At 38.2% G+C, this 18,545-nt stretch overlaps 1 protein-coding gene across 1 annotated transcript in view; it reads right to left on the reverse strand.

Moving 5' to 3' along the window:
* Positions 1–8,461: 8,461 nt before the first annotated feature.
* Ppef1 (protein phosphatase with EF-hand domain 1) overlaps positions 8,462–18,545 on the reverse strand; it is a 65,564-nt gene continuing 55,480 nt past the window's right edge. The window contains exons 12-15 of the mRNA XM_027432575.2: positions 16,848–16,954; positions 12,265–12,428; positions 11,095–11,179; positions 8,462–9,408 (exon numbers count right to left, since the gene is read on the reverse strand). Of these exons, the coding sequence (XP_027288376.1) occupies positions 9,236–9,408; positions 11,095–11,179; positions 12,265–12,428; positions 16,848–16,954 (529 nt within the window). The 3' untranslated portion in view covers positions 8,462–9,235. The remainder of the gene's footprint in view (positions 9,409–11,094; positions 11,180–12,264; positions 12,429–16,847; positions 16,955–18,545) is intronic.

An 18,545-nucleotide genomic window follows, 5' to 3' on the forward strand; every position in this document is an offset into this window, starting at 1 on the left:
TGGGTGAAAGACCCGAGCTAACATGGGGTTAGCTCGTTAAATTACAATAAAGCCTCGTGCAGTTTGCAGCAAGATCTCGAATCTGCCTGGTGATTGGGGTGACCGCGAACGTGGCCTGGGACCCTGGATACTTGAGTTTTCGGGGGTCTAACAGTCTGGACCCCTTTTCTCATCAATCCCCCTTCTCTACAATTGGATTCCAATTCAGTTCAAGGTTTAGCTGTGGGTGTCTGCTTCTACTTCCACCAGCTACTGGATGAAGACTATAGGATGGCATATAAATTAGTCATCAATCTCACTATCAGGGAAGGGCATTTAAGGTAGCCTCTCCTCTGTTGCTTAGATTGTTAGTTGGTGTCATCTTTGTGGTTCTCCAGACATTTCCTTGAAAAAACAATTCTCAATTTTATATGGAAATACAAAAGACCCAGGATAGCCAAAACAACCCTGTACAATAAAAGAACTTCCGGAGGTATCACCATCCCTGATTTCAAGTTCTATCATAGAGCTATAGTCCTGAAAACAGCTTGGTATTGGCACAAAAATAGACAGGTAGACCAATGGAATTGATTTGAAAACCCTGATATTAACCTGTACACCTACAAACACCTGATTTTTGACAAAAAAGCTAAAACTATACAATGGAATAAAGAAAGCATCTTCAACAAATGGTGCTGGCATAACTGGATGCTGGCATGTAGAAGACTGAAGATAGATCCATATCTATCACCATGCACAAAACTTAAGTCCAAATGGATCAAAGGGAAGGAACCAGCTTCCCTTTTGCTAGCCATAACAGCCGAACACGTGCTTGCCATAAACCTGCCTTGGTCACTTAGAGGTCAGATGTCTGTCTCATGACAAGGAACCCATCAGAAGTTAGTCACTAGAAAGTCAGATGCCTGTCTCGTGACAAGGAACCAATCAGAAGTTAGCTGGTGGCGCTATGCTTTACGACCCTGGGTGTGCTTTACGGACAAGAACACAGCAATGACGTAGAGAGCATAGCAACCACCCTGGGAGGGCCTATGGGCCATAACAACCAGTTGACCAATCAACACAGGGCAAGCCCTCCAAGCCTAGAGGCACACCAATCATGAGCCTGTGCGTACCCCTAGACACTCCCCTTACGCTGCCCTATAAGATCTTTCGGGAGCCTCTAGGAGCTGTCTTTTGCGAGCCATCCGCCATGGTGGGTGTGTGAAAGACCCGAGCTAACATGGGGTTAGCTGGTTAAATTACAATAAAGCCTCGTGCAGTTTACAGCAAGCTCTCGAATCTGCCTGGTGATTGGGGTGACCGCGAACGTGGCCTGGGACCCCGGATACTTGAGTTTTCGGGGGTCTAACAAAAGAACTCAACATAAATCTAGTCAAACTGAACTTTTTAGAAGAGAAAGTAGGAAATGCACTTGAACAAATTGGTACCGGAGACTGCTACTTGAACATAACACCAGTAGCACAGACACTGAGATCAACAATTAATAAATGGGACCTCTTGAAACTGAGAAGCTTCTGTAAGGCAAAGGACACAGTCAACAAGACAAATCGACAACCCACAGATTGGGGAAAACCCCACATCTGACAGAGGGCTGATCTCCAAAATTTACAAAGAACTCAAGAAGCTAGTCTCCAAAACACCAAATAATCCAATTAAAAAGTGGGGTACAGAACTAAATAGACAATTCTCAGTAGAGGAATCTAAAATGGCTAAAAGACACATAAGAAGGTGTTCAACATCCTTAGCCATCAGGGAAATGCAAATCATAACAACTCTGAGATACCATCTTACACCTGTCAGAATGGCTAATATAAAAAACACCACTGACAGTTCATGCTGGAGAGGATGTGGAGAAAGGGGAACACTCCTCCACTGCTGGTGGGAGTGCCAACTCGTGTAGCCACTTTGGAAATCAGTATAATGATCCCTTAGAAAAATGGGAATCAGTCTACCACAAGATCCAGTAATTCCACTCTTAGGCATATACCCCAAAGAAGCACATTCATACAACAAGGACATCTGTTCTGCAATGTTCATTGCAGCATTATTTGTGATAGCCAGAACCTGGAAGCAACTTAGGTGCCCCTCAACTGAAGAATGGATAGAGAAAATGTGGTACATTTACACAATGGAGTACTACTCAGCAGAAAAAAAAAACAATGGCATCTTTAAATTCACAGGCAAATGGATGGAACTAGAAGAAACCATCCTGAGTAAGGTAACCCTGTCACAAAAAGACAAACATGGTATGTCCTCACTCATATATGGATTTTAGACATTGAGCAAAGGATAACCAGCTTACAATCCACACTGCCAGAGAAGCTAGGAAACAAGGAGGACCCTAAGAGAGACAGACATGGTCCCCTGGAGAAGGGGAAAGGGACAAGATCTCCTGAGAAAATTGGGAGCATGGGGGAGGGGAGAGGGAACTAGGAGAATGAGAAGGGGAGAAAAGGAGGGGTGAGGAAGACATGATGGGACAGGGAGGTTGAGTTGGGGGAAGAACAGAAGAGAGCAAGATAAGAGAGAATATAATAGCGGGAGACATTATAGGTTTAAAGAGAAATCAAGTTTCGGAGTCTTTTAAGCATCTGGCATAGGCCTTTTTACTACAGCATAACACAGCATGGCAGGAAATATCACAAGGCAGGGAAGACCTGTAATAGTTGAGATCTCTCTCCTCTTACAAATTCACTAATGCCATCATGGAGCCCTCACTCTGATGGACTTTTCTAATTCTACTTACCAGAAACCCTTTCTCTAAAAATCATTAACATATGAATGTCAGGATTAAGTTTTCAACACCTTAACTTGGGGGTGGCACATTCCAATGTATCACCATTCAAAAGATAAAAGAGCAGGAAGTGGAAAAGCTTCCTGGGCCTTCAGCACCATAGGATAGTAAAGCAGAATGCAAAAAATGATTATCTAATTCTATTTTCAATACAGCGCAAAGTAACAACTCTGCAATTGTCTTAAAGTGCATATGAAGATACATATATATGAGGATATAAGTGTTTCTATACTGATTTATATGCTGAGATTAAAAATATGGAAAATCTTATAGTGGGTTAATATGACTTCTGTATGTGAGGAAGAATGGATGAAGGTCATGCTAATGCTGGGGAAGGAAAAGTGAAAAGAAAAAACATGTGGCCTTGCTTTTAAAAGTATATACAATATGATACAATTTATGTAAAATTTGTTACAGAAATTCAGAAGTCCTACCATGGTTTTAAAATTGTGGTCCAATAAATGACACACATATAATTCAAATGCATTGCATATTATGAACATTTAATCATTGGATAAAAATATGAAGTCTAAAGATTATTAACAAATACTAAGAATGTCATGTATTATCACACTACAGAACACAAAAACTCTATCACTGCTAGTAATATAGCAACTCAGACAACATGAAAATCCTTTTACTATAATCACCTAGATACACTGAGTAAAATCTTGCATGATTATTTTAAATGCATAACGAGGCTCACAAATAATAAAAGCCAACCCCTAGGTGCCAGAAACAATGTGGAAAAAGAAAAAGTAGAAGAGTGAATGCTTGAGATAACAGGGGGTATTTGTCTCCAGAACCTAGGGGTTTGGGATTTAATACCCCTACATAGGCACAGGAAATGAGGCTTTGGGCTCTAGGGGGTAGAGAATTAAACTGAGAACTTCACATAAAGCCAAGACCCTCAAAGAACTATTTTATTTATGAAAAGATTTAAAAACAAGAGACCACAGGGCAACTGGGCTTCGGGTGGGAAAATAATAAAAACTCTCTGAGAATTTAAAACCACAGGACTACAATTCACACTGCTTTCACTCTACCCACATAATTCAGAGACTCCAAACTAAAAAGTTACATAAGAACAGTTCCTTAAGCACTGATACCCCTTTGTCAAACAAAGACATGGAAGAAAAGCTCCCACATTCCAAATAGCATGGACTATTCCAGACATACAAACATATGGAACAACAACAATAAAGTGCTTCTAATGATGAGTTCACAATGAAAAATTACAAAGCCCACAAGTGAACAATCCAGACTGATCAAGTGTCTGTACATAGTACAAACACATAAATAGGTTCTCCCCCACAAATGCAAACAGATCATACAAGAAACACACAAAGTAACCAAAGACTAGAAAAGAATCAATCAAACTCTAAAAATAGAACTCTGTGGCAGGGAAGATTTAAAAAAAAGAAACAGAATAATAACAATACCAGAAACTCACATAGTATATCTTGGCATAAACAATTTTTATTTATTTTTTGAGATTATAATTACATCATTTCCCCCTCTTCCCTATCTTCTCTCCAAACCCTCCCATGTACTCCCCTTCATCATAAATCTCTTGTGTCATTATAGAAATAACATAAAATTTTCATTAAAACAGGTGAACAAATTCTAAAATGATTGGAAAATACGTCATGTTTACGAGCAAGGAGAATCACTATAGTAAAGACTAATTTATAAATGATGCAATTCTTATCAAAATCCAATAGCTAATTTCACAAATTCGACAAGCTGATTCTAATGTATGTAGAGAGGGCAAAACAAAACAAAACAAAACAAAAAAATCGAAAATCCAGGGGAGGGCAGTGTTCATGCTACCAGAAAGCAAGAAAATTATAAACCTATAGTATTTAATACATGAAGCATTTGAGAGAACATAACTCCAGAGATCAGTGGATAGCAACAAGGAGTCTAAAATGAGAGCCATGTGCATGTTGGAGCTTACTATATGACAGAAGTGATTCTAAATGAGTAAAAACAAAGAAATTATTCAATAAGTACCCATAAATCATTCATAGTGAATTAAACAGATAAATGTTCTTGTAAAGCAAAATAAAAATATAAAGAAAAATCTTTGGAGATCCCACCTGATTCTCATTATTCATAGTATTTTGGATCTATGTATTCCAACTGAAGACTTGATTAGCAAACACTGAAAGAATGCTCCTTGGGGAAATATAACGTTGGGTTCTTTTTTCCCCTCCATTTTTTAAATTTAAATTAGAAACAAGCTTTTTTACATGTCATACCCAGTTCCCTCTCCCTCCCCTCCTCCCCTGTCCCCCACTAACACACTACCTATCCCATACCATTTCTGCTCCACAGGGAGAGTGAGGTCTTCCATGGGGGGGTTCTTTAGAGTCTGTCATATCATTTGGGATAGGGCCTAGGCCCTCCCCCTTGTGTCCAGGCTCAGGGAGTATCCCTCTATGTGAAATGGGCTCCAAAAGTCCATTCCTATGCTAGGGATAAGTACTGATCTACTACAAGGGGCCCCATAGATTTCTGAGGCCTCCTCACTGACATTCATGGGGTCCGGATCAGTTCCATGCTGGTTTCCCAGTGATCAGTCTGGGGGCCAAGAGGTCCCCCTTGTTTAGGGCAACTGTTTCTGTGGGCTTCACCAGCCTAGTCTTGTCCACTTTGCTCATCACTCCTCCTGCTCTGCAACTGGATTCCAATTCAGTTCAGTGTTTGGCTGTGGGTATCTGCTTCCACTTCTATCAGCTGCTGGATGAAGGCTCTAGGATGGCATATAAGTTAGTCATCAATCTCATTATCAGGGAAGGGCATTTAAGGTACCCTCTTCTCTGTAGCTTAGATGGTTAGTTGGTGTCATCCTTGTAGATCTCTTTAAACCTATACTGGCTCCCTCTTTGGTGGTATCTCTCATTTTGCTCTCCTCTGTTCTTTCCCCTACACAACCTTCCTGCTCCCTCATGTCCTCCTCACTCCTCCTCTTCTCCCCTTCTCATTCTCCTAGCTCCCTCTTCCCTCCCCTCATGCTCCCGTTTGCTCAGGAGATCTTGTCCCTTTCTCCTTCTCTGGGGGACCATGTATGTCTCTCTTAGAGTCCTCCTTGTTGCCTAACTTCTTTAGTGGTGTGGATTGTAGGCTGGTAATCATTCTTACCTGGCTTTGGCCACCATTTCTATCAACTGTTTTACAAGCATTTCTCTTTAAATAGAATTCATTTACTGTGTATTGTCAATTCATTAACACTAAACTCATGCCAACAGTACTATTACACATGCTTGAATTAGTTTTATTTAACACATGTATTTTCTCCATAAGGTACCTCACAGCTTTCTTACACTTAAGAAACATTAGGAAACACTTCACCATTAAGTTTGGGAGCCATTTTCAATAGCAAACTCTCTAAGAAAAGACACACACACACACACACACACACACACACACACACACACACACACACACACACACACGGAAAGCATGATGCATAAGTTTATCTTGAGAAAGACACTTGATTATGATCTGAAAACTTAAACAAAAAGGCAGAGTGTCACCATGTTTGACCTCAACTGGGACCATTCATTTGACTTTATTTTTTCCACCACCTTTGCACATGACAATTTCACATATTAATTTTGGATTACAAATAAGTTTTAGTGAGCAGGAAAATTGGTAAATAATGAGATCTGAGCATGAGGATCTACACTTATATCATTTTTCTAGGGTTCCAGAAAAAAACTCTGGGAATAAATAACCAAATGCTATTCACAAAATAACAACAAAAAAAATAGTCATCAGAAACTGTCTGAGGCTTTAGACATTTCTCAAACCCTGCATTATCAGTCAGTTTTAAAGTTTTAATATGAGATAAGAGGAAAGAAGTTTTGTACATATAGGTTGAAGACCTCAGGTTTTTTTTCCATAGCTTCTGCCCATCCCATTATGGATGGCATCATTCCCTAGTCAGAGGATTCTGAGTTACATGAGACAGAAGAAAGCTACCTGAAAAGCAGTACATGCAAGCAAGGCTGTGTATATTCTCTTTTGCTCTTACTGTCGTGTGATGTGACTTGCTGTTTGATTTCCTGCCTTGACTTCCCTGAAAAGATGGACTGGGACCTGGAATTGTAAGCCAAATAAACCCTTTCCTCCACTGTGATGCTTTCATCCAGGGTATTTTCTCTCAGCAACCAAAATGTCTTCATGTAGCAGTTATTTCTGTTATTGTTAAAATTTAGCATAAAGTTACAGGTTTCTTGTGAACTTCTTTTTAAGGTTTTATGGTAAATCCATAGTTTCTATTCCTTTTTAGTCTTCATTATATGGCTAGCTTTGTAGTTGTTTTTTTCAGTGCTGGCGCTCAAACCTAGGTAGGACCTTGTGCGTATTTATTTTGAATTGAATTGCATTAGAATTAGAGAATGTAATATGTTTCTTATTGATTGGTAATTGTGCTCTGTTTTGTGGTCAGTTTTTATAAATGTGTCTGTGTGCTTAAAATATGTATTCATTAGACTTGATCTTAAAAATCATATTCCAAAAGTTGATTTGAGTTCCATAAATGTTTACACATGCATATGTACATCTATAAAGTATATTCATATACATTTATATACATTCACATGACACATCGGGTTAATTAGTTAGGCTGTCCAATCTTCCAGACATTTATTTTGTTTTCTATAACAAATTATTGACAAAGGTATATCACAAAGCTTCCTCTATCAGTTTAGCCCAGCATTTATGCAGATATTTGTATTAATTTTAAAGCTTTGTAATTAGATACACACACATCTAAAATTATTTTGTCTTCCTGTTGAGTTATTCCTTTTAGCATTTAGTAATGATCTTTTTTTAAGTCTTCAATAATATTCTTTCCATTATGAACTGAAGTTCCCAAGGGGAAGGGAAAAAGAGCTGCACCTGTGTTAAAGATTATACAAGACCAAATGACTTAATTTTGCGATTATGAAAATTAAAATGTTTCAGCCCAAGTCAAATTATTTTGGGCTATTTTAAGTCCCTTTAAAAGTGATTCATTGCCCATTCCTAAGTTTAAAAGAATGCCCTGAATTTGAGAGCGAACAGGGGAGGGGGCGTACATGGGAGTGGTTGCAGGGAGGAAGGGAAGGGGAAACAGGATATAATTACATTGTAATTTAAAAAATAAAGAATGAAAAACCACCTTAGATGTATGCTTAACAAGCCTCTAGATCCCATCAATCCACTCTAACCATGTCATCAATAGTGTGAGGCCTATGATGAAAATTTCCACACTTTGCTCTAAACCTCATACCAGATGGCTAACCCTTATACTGGATGATTATATCAGTGTTTTGACATATGATTTTCCTTTTTCTGTCATTGTAAAACTTTATGAAACTGTTGCCATGTTATAACATAGACTGGAGGTAATATAGTTTTCTGGGCATGGCTATATATATATATATATATATTTAATAAATTATCACTCATTCTTTGAGGTGTAAATTGCATTTTTACATTGACAGCATTATCTTGTCTGATGCTAGTATTACTATGATTTAAATTATACTGTTTTCCTGCCCTGGAGGGTTTCTTTCACTTTTCTACAAGTTTGTATACTCATTTCAAAAGGTATCTGATACGGTTCCTCCATTATTTCTAATATATGTAGCAGGCAGACTTGTATGATCTGGATTGTTTCTTGATCTTGAAGTTCTAAAACTTTAAAAATAATGAAATATAGCTTTGCCTTAGACAGAAATCATTTGTTTGCTATGCAATCAGAACAGCAGAATAAGTTGTATTGTATATATAACCAAGGCCCTGTCTTATTAGTCAGGTTGTCAGACCATATTAATTATAGGGCTCAATCTGAACATACTGACTTTTTATTTCCAACAAACATGAAAAATAGGGCTATTGTTGTTCTCACAGTCTCTCTCAAGATTCTAATATGACCCTCATCCCTGGAGGTGGTCCCCCACCATCTGAAGATCGCTGGTTATAGAATCTCCAAAAAATGATTACAGTTTGATGATGGAAACATTTTATTTCAACAGTAGTTTAGAATTCCTCTTATCCTCATCCACTCACAGATATTACACCTAATAGTTTCCTCTCCTGCTCTGTGGGTTCCTTGCATTATGATTCCAAATTGCTCTAGCCTCCTGGTTAGGTATCATCTGAGATTAGCGCTAGGCTCAAACCCAGTTTATCGCTGGCAGTGTGTGGATCCCAATACTGGAAGTAAATCTCATCAACTGATATTTAACCTAGTCTTATCAATAATGGTTTGCTAACGACTGCCAACAATACTGTGTCTGCTTGTGGTGTGAATTAAGGTCTACTGTTCTCTACTCCTATGGATTTCAAGGGTCCTGGTTAAGACTTCGAGTTGGGGTCAGCTGTTTTTAAGGAGGCTGGGAGAAGTGTTCATTCATCTTTATCAGGACGGCTCCCTGGCTTCTCCTATTTATGTACTACATAAAAAGCCTTTAAAAACTCATTAAAGTCTATGCTTCCATCTTTGTTGAAGTCCATTGTGTTGGCAAGCTCATCAATTTGGGAATCATCAATATGAACATTGTAGTGAGTATTGAAAAGTTTCCACATGGTCCGGAATTCATCCATGGAGATCAGACCTAAAAGGAAACAGGAGGATGTTAAGTGCTTAATGTTAAGATCCCCACCCCCTGAAAGAGTAGGGGACAAGCCACACTGAACAGCCCCCCAAAACAAGTTCACTAATATGCCTGAGAATCAAAACACTGAAGCACACAGAAGAATAAGATCATACATGTAAGAAACAGTACGTCACTTGCAACTACCAAGGATCTTGGGAATATTCTAATGCCAAAAAGAGTAACAGATGAAGAAATAGTGAGTGGATGTGGACAAAAGTAGTGTAGAAATTATAAGAACTAAAATCCAAAGGTGCAGGGCTCGCAGAAGGATGCCAGAAGAGAGAGCAACATTAAAGCAGGAGAAAATACCCTGAGACTCACTAAGATAGTGTGTGTGTGTGTGTGTGTGTGTGTGTGTGTGTGTGTGTGTGTGTGTGTGTGTGTGTGTGTGTGTGTGTGTGTGTGTTCGTGTGCATGCAGCCCAAGCCATACTGCATATCCTGAGGTCAGAGAAAACTTGAGCGAGTCAGTTCCTCCTTCTACCCTCCTACCACGTGAGTCTTAGGGACTGAATTCAGATCATCATGGTCAGCAGTGGGCACCTTTGCCTGATGACTCATCTCATAAACCCACTGGTGCTGTTTTTATACACAATAATCTACTTTCATGGCTCACTATTTGTAACACAATAAATAAAAGGACCCAGATACAGATATTGGGGTTCAAATTTCAAGCTGAAGAACAGGAAAGCAATGCACATAGTGGGCCACTAGTTCAGGCTGAATGGGTTGATCCTGCTGCCTCTTCTCAGCAGGGCTGGAGAATCCTGAGAGTGAATGGCTTCCTATCCTCAGTGTGGCAGGAGAATGAATGCCTGATACTGAGACCTAACTCCTGTCTTATATACCCCACTAGTACTGGGATTAAAGGCATGTGACCCCAGGTGCTGTGATCATCTTTGTGTGAGCTGTTTCTCTTTAGAACTGGGTCAGTCTTGGGTAGATCTGGGTGGCCTTGGACTCACAGAGATCCATCTACTTCTTAATCCTGAGTCCTAGGATTAAGGTGTGTATCACCACTGCCTGATCGCTATAGCTTGGGGCTGACTTTGCTTTCTGAATCCTCGGGTAAGGTTTAATAAATCATAAATAATATATCACCACGACTACTGATACTTTTTCATACTCAGATGTCTCTGCACAGAGGTTGAAGTGGTGGCAGGGTGCTGAGGATGGCACCCAGAGCCTCATACACAACAAGCAATCTCTAAAACTGAGCTATATTCCCATCCCTGCATTTTTAAGTTAGAAAATCAGTAATTATAAATCAAAGCTAAATCAAAACCAAGTTTTCAATCCCTTAAACAAAATTAGAACTCTTTTTCACATTAACTCAGCCTTGTGGCTAAGCTCAAGTGAATGTGAGCTGTCTTTCTCATCTTTGATGGTGGTTTATATAAAGGAGCTATTCCAGTGAGACCAATGACTACAATGGCTTCTGTAGGATTTGTGGCCAAACTAAATTACCAATAATATTAAACACTAGCTTACTTTTTCTCTTCACATTCCCCCAAGTTTGGATGAAGAATGAAATTGATGAAAACTGAGTCCTGAATTCAAAGAAAAACAACTAGCCATTGCTTTGTGTTATTCCTGAACGAGTCGGCATTCAGTATTAGTCCTGAACCAATCAATGCTCACTTACCTGAGTGATCAGTGTCGATGACATTAAATATGATTTCCAGGTCAGATCGGTATCTGTACAGAGTTTCAATTATACTAGATTTCATCTAGAATAAAGATTTTCTAGGTGTTAAAACACCAAGGATTAACAAAACAGATTAATTTCAGCAAATGTAACAAATACAAAATAACCTCACAAATTCTTTTTCCTTTCTTTTTATCTTTTTATGGTGCTGAGGGATAAAGCCAGGGCCTTGTATGCATGCTGGGCAAGTGCTTTAGCATTGAACTAGGTCTTAAGACCACCAATTCATATCCGAGAAAGCAAGCTATCCCTTGGCCTAACCACTTTGAGTCAGATTAAAGACTTGCTCATGTGTTCTACAGGGGCAAAGAGTCAATACAACAGCAGGAAATAACAATTGAAATCTATGGAAAGGTCTACAGCGATTGTTCCATTTCACCTTTTATGATCTTAAAGAATAGGGACAGAAAACAAAGAGATAAAGCTATTTTTCCCAGAGGTAAGGTAGCTACTGAGTGATATTTGGATCTTAGCCCCTCTGTGCTAAGGCCTTTGATCTGAGTCACCGTGGTAAACTATCTCTACCATCCAAGGCCTTCTTCCCATGGATATTTTCCCATCTAGCCTACATGATTCTCTCTATTCTTCTCATCTTTCCTGAAAATGGTCACCCAAGTCTTAGTCTCCCTCAGCTCAGTGTTATAACTAATTACTCATGAATTGCTAAATAGTTAGATGGGATCTGATCAGAGTCCTTGTGGTATTGTCATTTTAATAAGATATTTTATATCTTTTAATACTTTAAGGCATATTCTAGAGCATGTCAGCAAGTACATGTATGTTGAGTATTTGAATGGTGTTTTATGAGAGAATGTTATGTTGTTATATCTGTCCTTTTACTGGACAGCACTTGAAAATAACAATGTCAGATTTGACATAGATTTGCTTACAAAGCTTTTTCTTTGTCTGTTCTAAAGAGAAAACACACATTTCCCAGCCTCCTCACCATATTCCTCAGACATTTCCTTTTGGCTTTCCTTAAGACTGTCATTCTCAATCATTAGATAATTTCACTCCCTACTTTTGAAAGCACTAAGTTGCTTAGAGGTTGCCCAAGGGGTGTTTTGAGTGAATCAGATTTTTAGCTGGAACGAATATGTCACTCACCTCTTTCACAGGCTTTTCAATGTGGACATCCTCGAAGCTGGACATGTAGTCAACATTTCCATCATGGTCTATGTTTACTAGTTGTGAACTCAGAGATCTCCATGGTAAGTTCAGCCCCAAAATGCTCTCCATAGAAAAAGCCCACTGGGCCAATGAAATCCTCCCTAATAGCAACAATAAAAACCCACAATTGGTGTATACTTTGACAAAATAAAGGTGCAAACTCTTTCACAGAGCTAATGGCACCCTGGGGTTTTGAGGCCTGAGGGTCCCTGATCTCCTTCATGATCGGTCTGACCAGACCCCAAAGTCTTGAGGGAAGAATAAGCAAAGAAAATTTTTGTTCTATAAATCTGTCACCTGAAAGAAATTTCACTTGTAGCCAGGCAATTGGAAGGCAGAGGCAGGCAGATCTCTGAGTTCAAGGTCAGCCTGGACGTCCAGGATTCTACAGAGAAACCCTGTCTTGAAACCCGCCCCCCCCCCAAAAAAAAGATCTTTTTCCTTTTATCTAATACACAAAGTAAGTTATTACAGAAGATTTGAAAACACAGAAGAAAAGATTTACTTTCATCTTTAACATTTTAGCATATCATTCACCTATTTTTCCCAACTCTTGTTTTTTATTTAATATTATATTGTAATTTGTCAAACCACAGATTGTTTTTATTTTTTCTGATTATTGAAGATATATATTCATTTGAAGCAGCTTTTTTGGATCAAATCTAGTATATACAATAGGCAAGCACTCTACCACCAAGCTATATAGCCAAACCCTGGCTTTTGAGACAGTTTCAATAATGTAACTCAGGCTAGCCTTGAACTCACTATATAGCGCAGGCTGGCCTCAAACTTATAATCTTCCTTTTATCCTTTCTGACAGGTATGAGCCACCATGCCAGCATTTAAATGATTTTGAATTAACAATTTTATTATTTCTAGTCTTTTTGCTAAGCATATAAGTATTTACAAATAAATACATATAGTTTCTTTCATTTTTAGACTTATTTTATGTGTATGAATGTTTTGTCTGCATGTATGTCTGAGCACCATATGTTGTACAGTGCCCATACCTTGAATACAATATGTTGCTGAAGCTGGCCTTGAATTCTCCACCCTTCTGCCTCCGCCTCCCCAGTGCTAGAATTCCGGGCATGAGCCACCACATTCAACATTTATTCTTCATTGTCTAAATGCTTTGCAAACCATGAAACCAGGTCTCAGGATGGAGTTCAATTGGTAGAATGCTTGTCTAGAATTTACAGAGCCCTGGGTTCAATCCCCAGTACCACATATTTGACGTGGTAGCATAAATCATAATTTTAGCACATAGGAGGTATAGGCAGGAGAAACAAAAATTCCGGCATTCATCCTCAGCTACATGGAGAGTTTGAGCCCAGATTGTTTTAGAGACCTTGTCTCAAAAATTTTTGAATAAAATAAAACTAACCATAAAAGCAGGGTAAAATATATCAAATATTTTTTTCTTCAAGACAGGGTTTCTCTATAGCTTTGGAGCCTGCCCTGGATCTCACTCTGTAGACCAGGCTGGCCTCAAACTCACAGAGATCCAAATGCAGGGATTCATGGGGTATGCCATTACTGCCCAGCCAAATAATTGTTTTTAAGTGAATTAAGGATATTTTTATTGAAATAACGAATTATAATAACTGGGTTTTAAATGACAAAACAACTTGGAATTGATAGTATTCACAGCAAAAGCTAAACTTGGTCACGATATTCTAATATTTGACTATTTAATTAATGTTTATTTCATATAAATTTATCAATAAGATCGGCCCTTAATTGTCCTTCTCCATATCATTGTTAGGGTTAAACACAAAGGTTACATTGACCTCCTATTCTATTCCTATTCTCTAGAAGAAGTGGTGGAAGTGTTTCCTCATTGTCTTAAATGCCTTCTGTAATTCTGAGTGAAGCTGTCTGAAAGCAGAGCTTTCTTATAGAAACTTTCCAATTTTCTATTCAGTTTCTTTACCACTTACAGAGTCATTAAGACTTTTGGTTTATTTCTGTCTGTTTAGAGTATGTGTATAGATGGAAATATCTTAGGAATATGTCCATTTTATGTGAAGTTTTAAGTTATTGCTACACAAATTTTCATAATGTATCTTATGATCTTGATGCTTATAAATCCCATAATAACATCTTTATAACATCTTTCTATCTTACTATTGGTTATTTGTACTTGAATGTGTGTTCTCTAATTTGTGTGTTCACTTGCTCTTCTCTTTATCTTTGTTTTATCAAGTTTACCAGTTTCTTTAAGGAACTATTTTTTTATTAGTTGATAAGTTTCATCTATTAAAATCGATGTATTCAAACTGTATTCTGTAAACTTTACATGGTCAATTTCCATCATCATTCACCTTGAATATTTTAATTTTTACTGTTATTTCTTCTTTGGTTCAAGGGTTATTCAGAAGTACATTTCTCATTTCCAAAAGTATGTGTGTCCGTGTGTCTGTGTGTCCGTGTCCGTGTCCGTGTCCGTGTCCGTGTGTGTGTGTGTGTGTGTGTGTGTGTGTGTGTGTGTGTGTGTGTCTGCATTTTGTTATATATCACAGGCTGGCACCCGAACTCAGAATTTCCTTGCCTCTGCCTTGAATGTTGGGATTACAGGCATGTGCCACCAAAAGGTATTTTTATAGTTAGATTATATTGAGCTGTAGCACTGCTCACTATGTCAGGGTTTGTGTCTTTTAGTTACTGAGGGAGGAGTATTAAAATCTCCCACTATGATGGCAGAATTTTCTACTTCTGATCATTGCTCTGTCAGTTTTGTTTTACATATTTTCAGGCTGTATCAGTAGGAACATAAACATGTAGAACAAATTTGACTAGTAAATTAAATGTTTGCTATCTTGAAGTGTCCCTTTTCATGTCTAGACATATATTACCTCAGAGTCTACTTTGTTTGCTATTAACAGAGTAGTTCCAGCTGTGTTTCTGTTAATGTTTTCATGCTATTTTTCTAAATATAGCTTTCAATCTTCGTATATATGATCCACTATCTACTGGCTTTTTCCTCAGTTGCTGATTGGTCTATCAGTCTAACTGCTGTGTCTTTGTAGCAATGTGTGTTTCCTCTCTGCCTGCATTTGAATGTCCTCTTTCCTATTGATGCTCTGTAGCTTCATTACAAGTGAATTTGAGTGCAGATTTATTTTATGTGTCTTGTTTGAGAATCATTGTTCCTCCTTATTTCTAGGAGTCTGCCATCCATTCTGGAAGAGGTTAAATATAGCCTGCCTCCCTTACAAGTCTCTTCCTTCTGGTATCCTGATGATATATGTTAGACTGTGAATCAGATTCGATATTTGTTAAACATTCTCCTTTTGCTGTCCATAACAGTTTTATTGAGACAGGGTGTGACTACGTAGCCCAGGCTAGCATTGGGGTTACTGTGCAGTTTAGGCTAGCCTTGAAGTTGCTATCTCTCCCTCTAATTCTTGAGGCCAATCTTCTCTTTAACACATTCATTGTGAACAGTATCTTTCTCGCTCTTTTGGGTTTTGTTTTTGTTTTGAGACAAGGTCTCATGTAGCCAAGCTGGCCTCAAATTGCTGACTTCCTGACACCACCTCCCATGTGCTGGCATCACAGGTATGCAGCACCAGCTGTTTCCTCTTGATTTTAACAAACATAGGGCTATAACTATTTGATACTTCAAACCATATCATATTTCAAATCTTTCTAACACACATTTGCGGTTTTCATTTGTTCCTTTCTTAGACATTTTGTATTTTGTGTTTAACTATTCCAACAGCTGATTTCCTTGGGGAAATTTGTTCTGTTATTTGCTGCTTTTCTTTTGTTGTTGTTGTTGACTCATAGTCATCACAGCTCACCTCATGTGTTTAGTAGTCCATCCTTAATTGCAAGCTCGTGCTAATTGGTGCTAACCTCTGAATATAGCAGTGGCTACAATTAAGGATGTTTTTCTCAAAGATGCAGTTGGGAGCGTTATTTAGCCATTTTGAAGGTACAGAATCCCCAAAGTCATGTTTTCTCTTTCTATCATGCTAGAATTTTGTGCCAGGATGGTTGCTAGAGCAACATTAGCCTTCATACCGGGACAGTCTAGCATTTGGTGCTCCAGGCTTCCATATGTGATTCAAATAATCTTTTTTGTTATGACTGTTTTTTTTAACAGGATCTCTCTGTGTATCCCAAGCTGGCCTCATACTCATAATTCTCCTGCCTTTGCCTCAGTCTGGGAATCACAGGCCTATGCCTTTATACCAGGCTCAAATGACTGTTCCAAAGAATGGCAGTCATGAGACTAAGATACTGTGAAGCTGACAAACACATTGCAATTCTGCATCCTCCAGCATCTGTTTCTTCACAGGCAACCAGAAGAGAAGTCTAATTCAGGGCTGTTAGTATCCTGAATTCAAAGAAGCTTACTGGAAAGGAGATACATTCTGATATTTTTTAGTGAATAATGGATTCTTTATTTTCTATCACTCCTTTCTAGTAATAAAGAACTAAAATCCTATTGAAGGAAACCTACTCTGTATATATCCAGGTATGTTGAGAAATGGTAAAAAATTTCTTACCTGATCTGCTGTAGTCTCTGAGCTGGAAAGCATTGATGAGATCAGTTTTTCGTGAAAGCATTCTTTCTTTTAATATCCTGAAGGCACTGAATTCCATAGCACTCACCCTGTGTAAAGAAAACAACATTTCAGAAAAACTTCATAAATCATTCTGTTCTACTTAATTTTAATGTACCACATACCAGTTTCCACTTTAAATAAATTGTATTCATAAATACTGTGTTGCTAGATGGTAATTGTAGCATATTTGTGTGTGCATTTTAGAGATTTATTAAACATTTGAAAAATTATTATTATTTGAATATTGTTCCTTTTCATTTCTTGACATTTTATTTTATATTTCACAATCTGATGTGGTAAGGGGGTTGTGTACAGTTCAGTGTGCAGATCAGAGGACAACTTTTTGGAGCTGGTTCTCCCCTTGTACCTTTATGTATGTTCCAAGGCTCACTCAAACACAAGGCACTAGGTTTGTGCAGCAAGTGCTTTTACCTGCTGAGCCATCTTGAGAATCTGATTTTTTTTAAAAAGCAGAGCTTAAACTAGCCTACAATCCAAAATCCTCCTGCCTCTGACTCCCATGTGCTGGGATTACATGCATGCACCAGCATGCTCAGCCATGTTATTTATTTTTGTATTTTGTATTTCGTTTATGACCCAGTTTCACAGTATCACAGGGTCAGCAATTACAACAGCCACAAAGTGTTTTCCTGGATTTTCTTTTAGAAGATTACAGTTAAGAATTCTCTGGAATTTTAAATATTCATGTGAATAATTACTTGAAAAAAGGAACTTATGAGATATTGAAATTTACTGTTACATCAGTGCTGCGGAACAATCTTTTTGTACACTGAGACTATTTGTTGCTCTCATTGGTCTAATAAAGGGGTGAATGGCCAATAGCTGGGCAGGCAGAGGTTAGGCAGGACTTGTGGACAAAAAAGAGCACAGAGGAGAAGGATGGTGGAGTCACCAGGAGACATGAAGAGAAGCAAGATGAATATGCCATGCTGAAAAAAGGTACCGCTACGTGGTAGAGAGTAGATAAGAATTACGGATTAATTTAAGTTGTAAGTGCTAGTTAGTAACAAGTCTGAGCTATCAGCCAAGCATTTATAATTAATGGTAAGTCTCTGTGCCTTTACTGGGGAGCTGGAGATCCTGAATAAAAACTCCACCTACATATTAGTGAAGCAAAATGGGTTCTGAATGTGATAAAAGAAGACATGCACATGAGTGGAACATAACAGGAACTTCAAAAATAGATCCAACTATGGCAACAGAGGAAGTATAATTCGGTAGAAAAGACAACCTTGATTGATGCTAGATGTCAGAACACTTAGTTAACTACCTTAACATAAACTACCTCAGGTAATTTGTAAAAATGAGTTTGAAGGAGGAAGAGAAGAACAGAACAGTTTTGAGATACAGACATCTTCAGTGTTCACTGAGTATAGATTCTAGGATGCAAAAAATGGATTTTAAAAATCTAAGACTTCTCTCCAGTATAGTCATGGCTACACAGAGAAACCCTGTCTCAAGAAACAAACAAACAAACAAAAGATAGTTTTTCAGAAACTGAATAATCCTAATTTTGCCATGTGGTCATTGCTGGGCTTATCATTTAGGTTTTGTGAAGGAAGTAATCTGGTTTCATTGTGACTTTTGTTCTTAAGGAAGCAAAGCAGACTCCCCATG

This window comes from Cricetulus griseus, chromosome X, assembly GCF_003668045.3.
Source record: "Cricetulus griseus strain 17A/GY chromosome X, alternate assembly CriGri-PICRH-1.0, whole genome shotgun sequence".
NCBI lineage: Eukaryota > Metazoa > Chordata > Mammalia > Rodentia > Cricetidae > Cricetulus > Cricetulus griseus.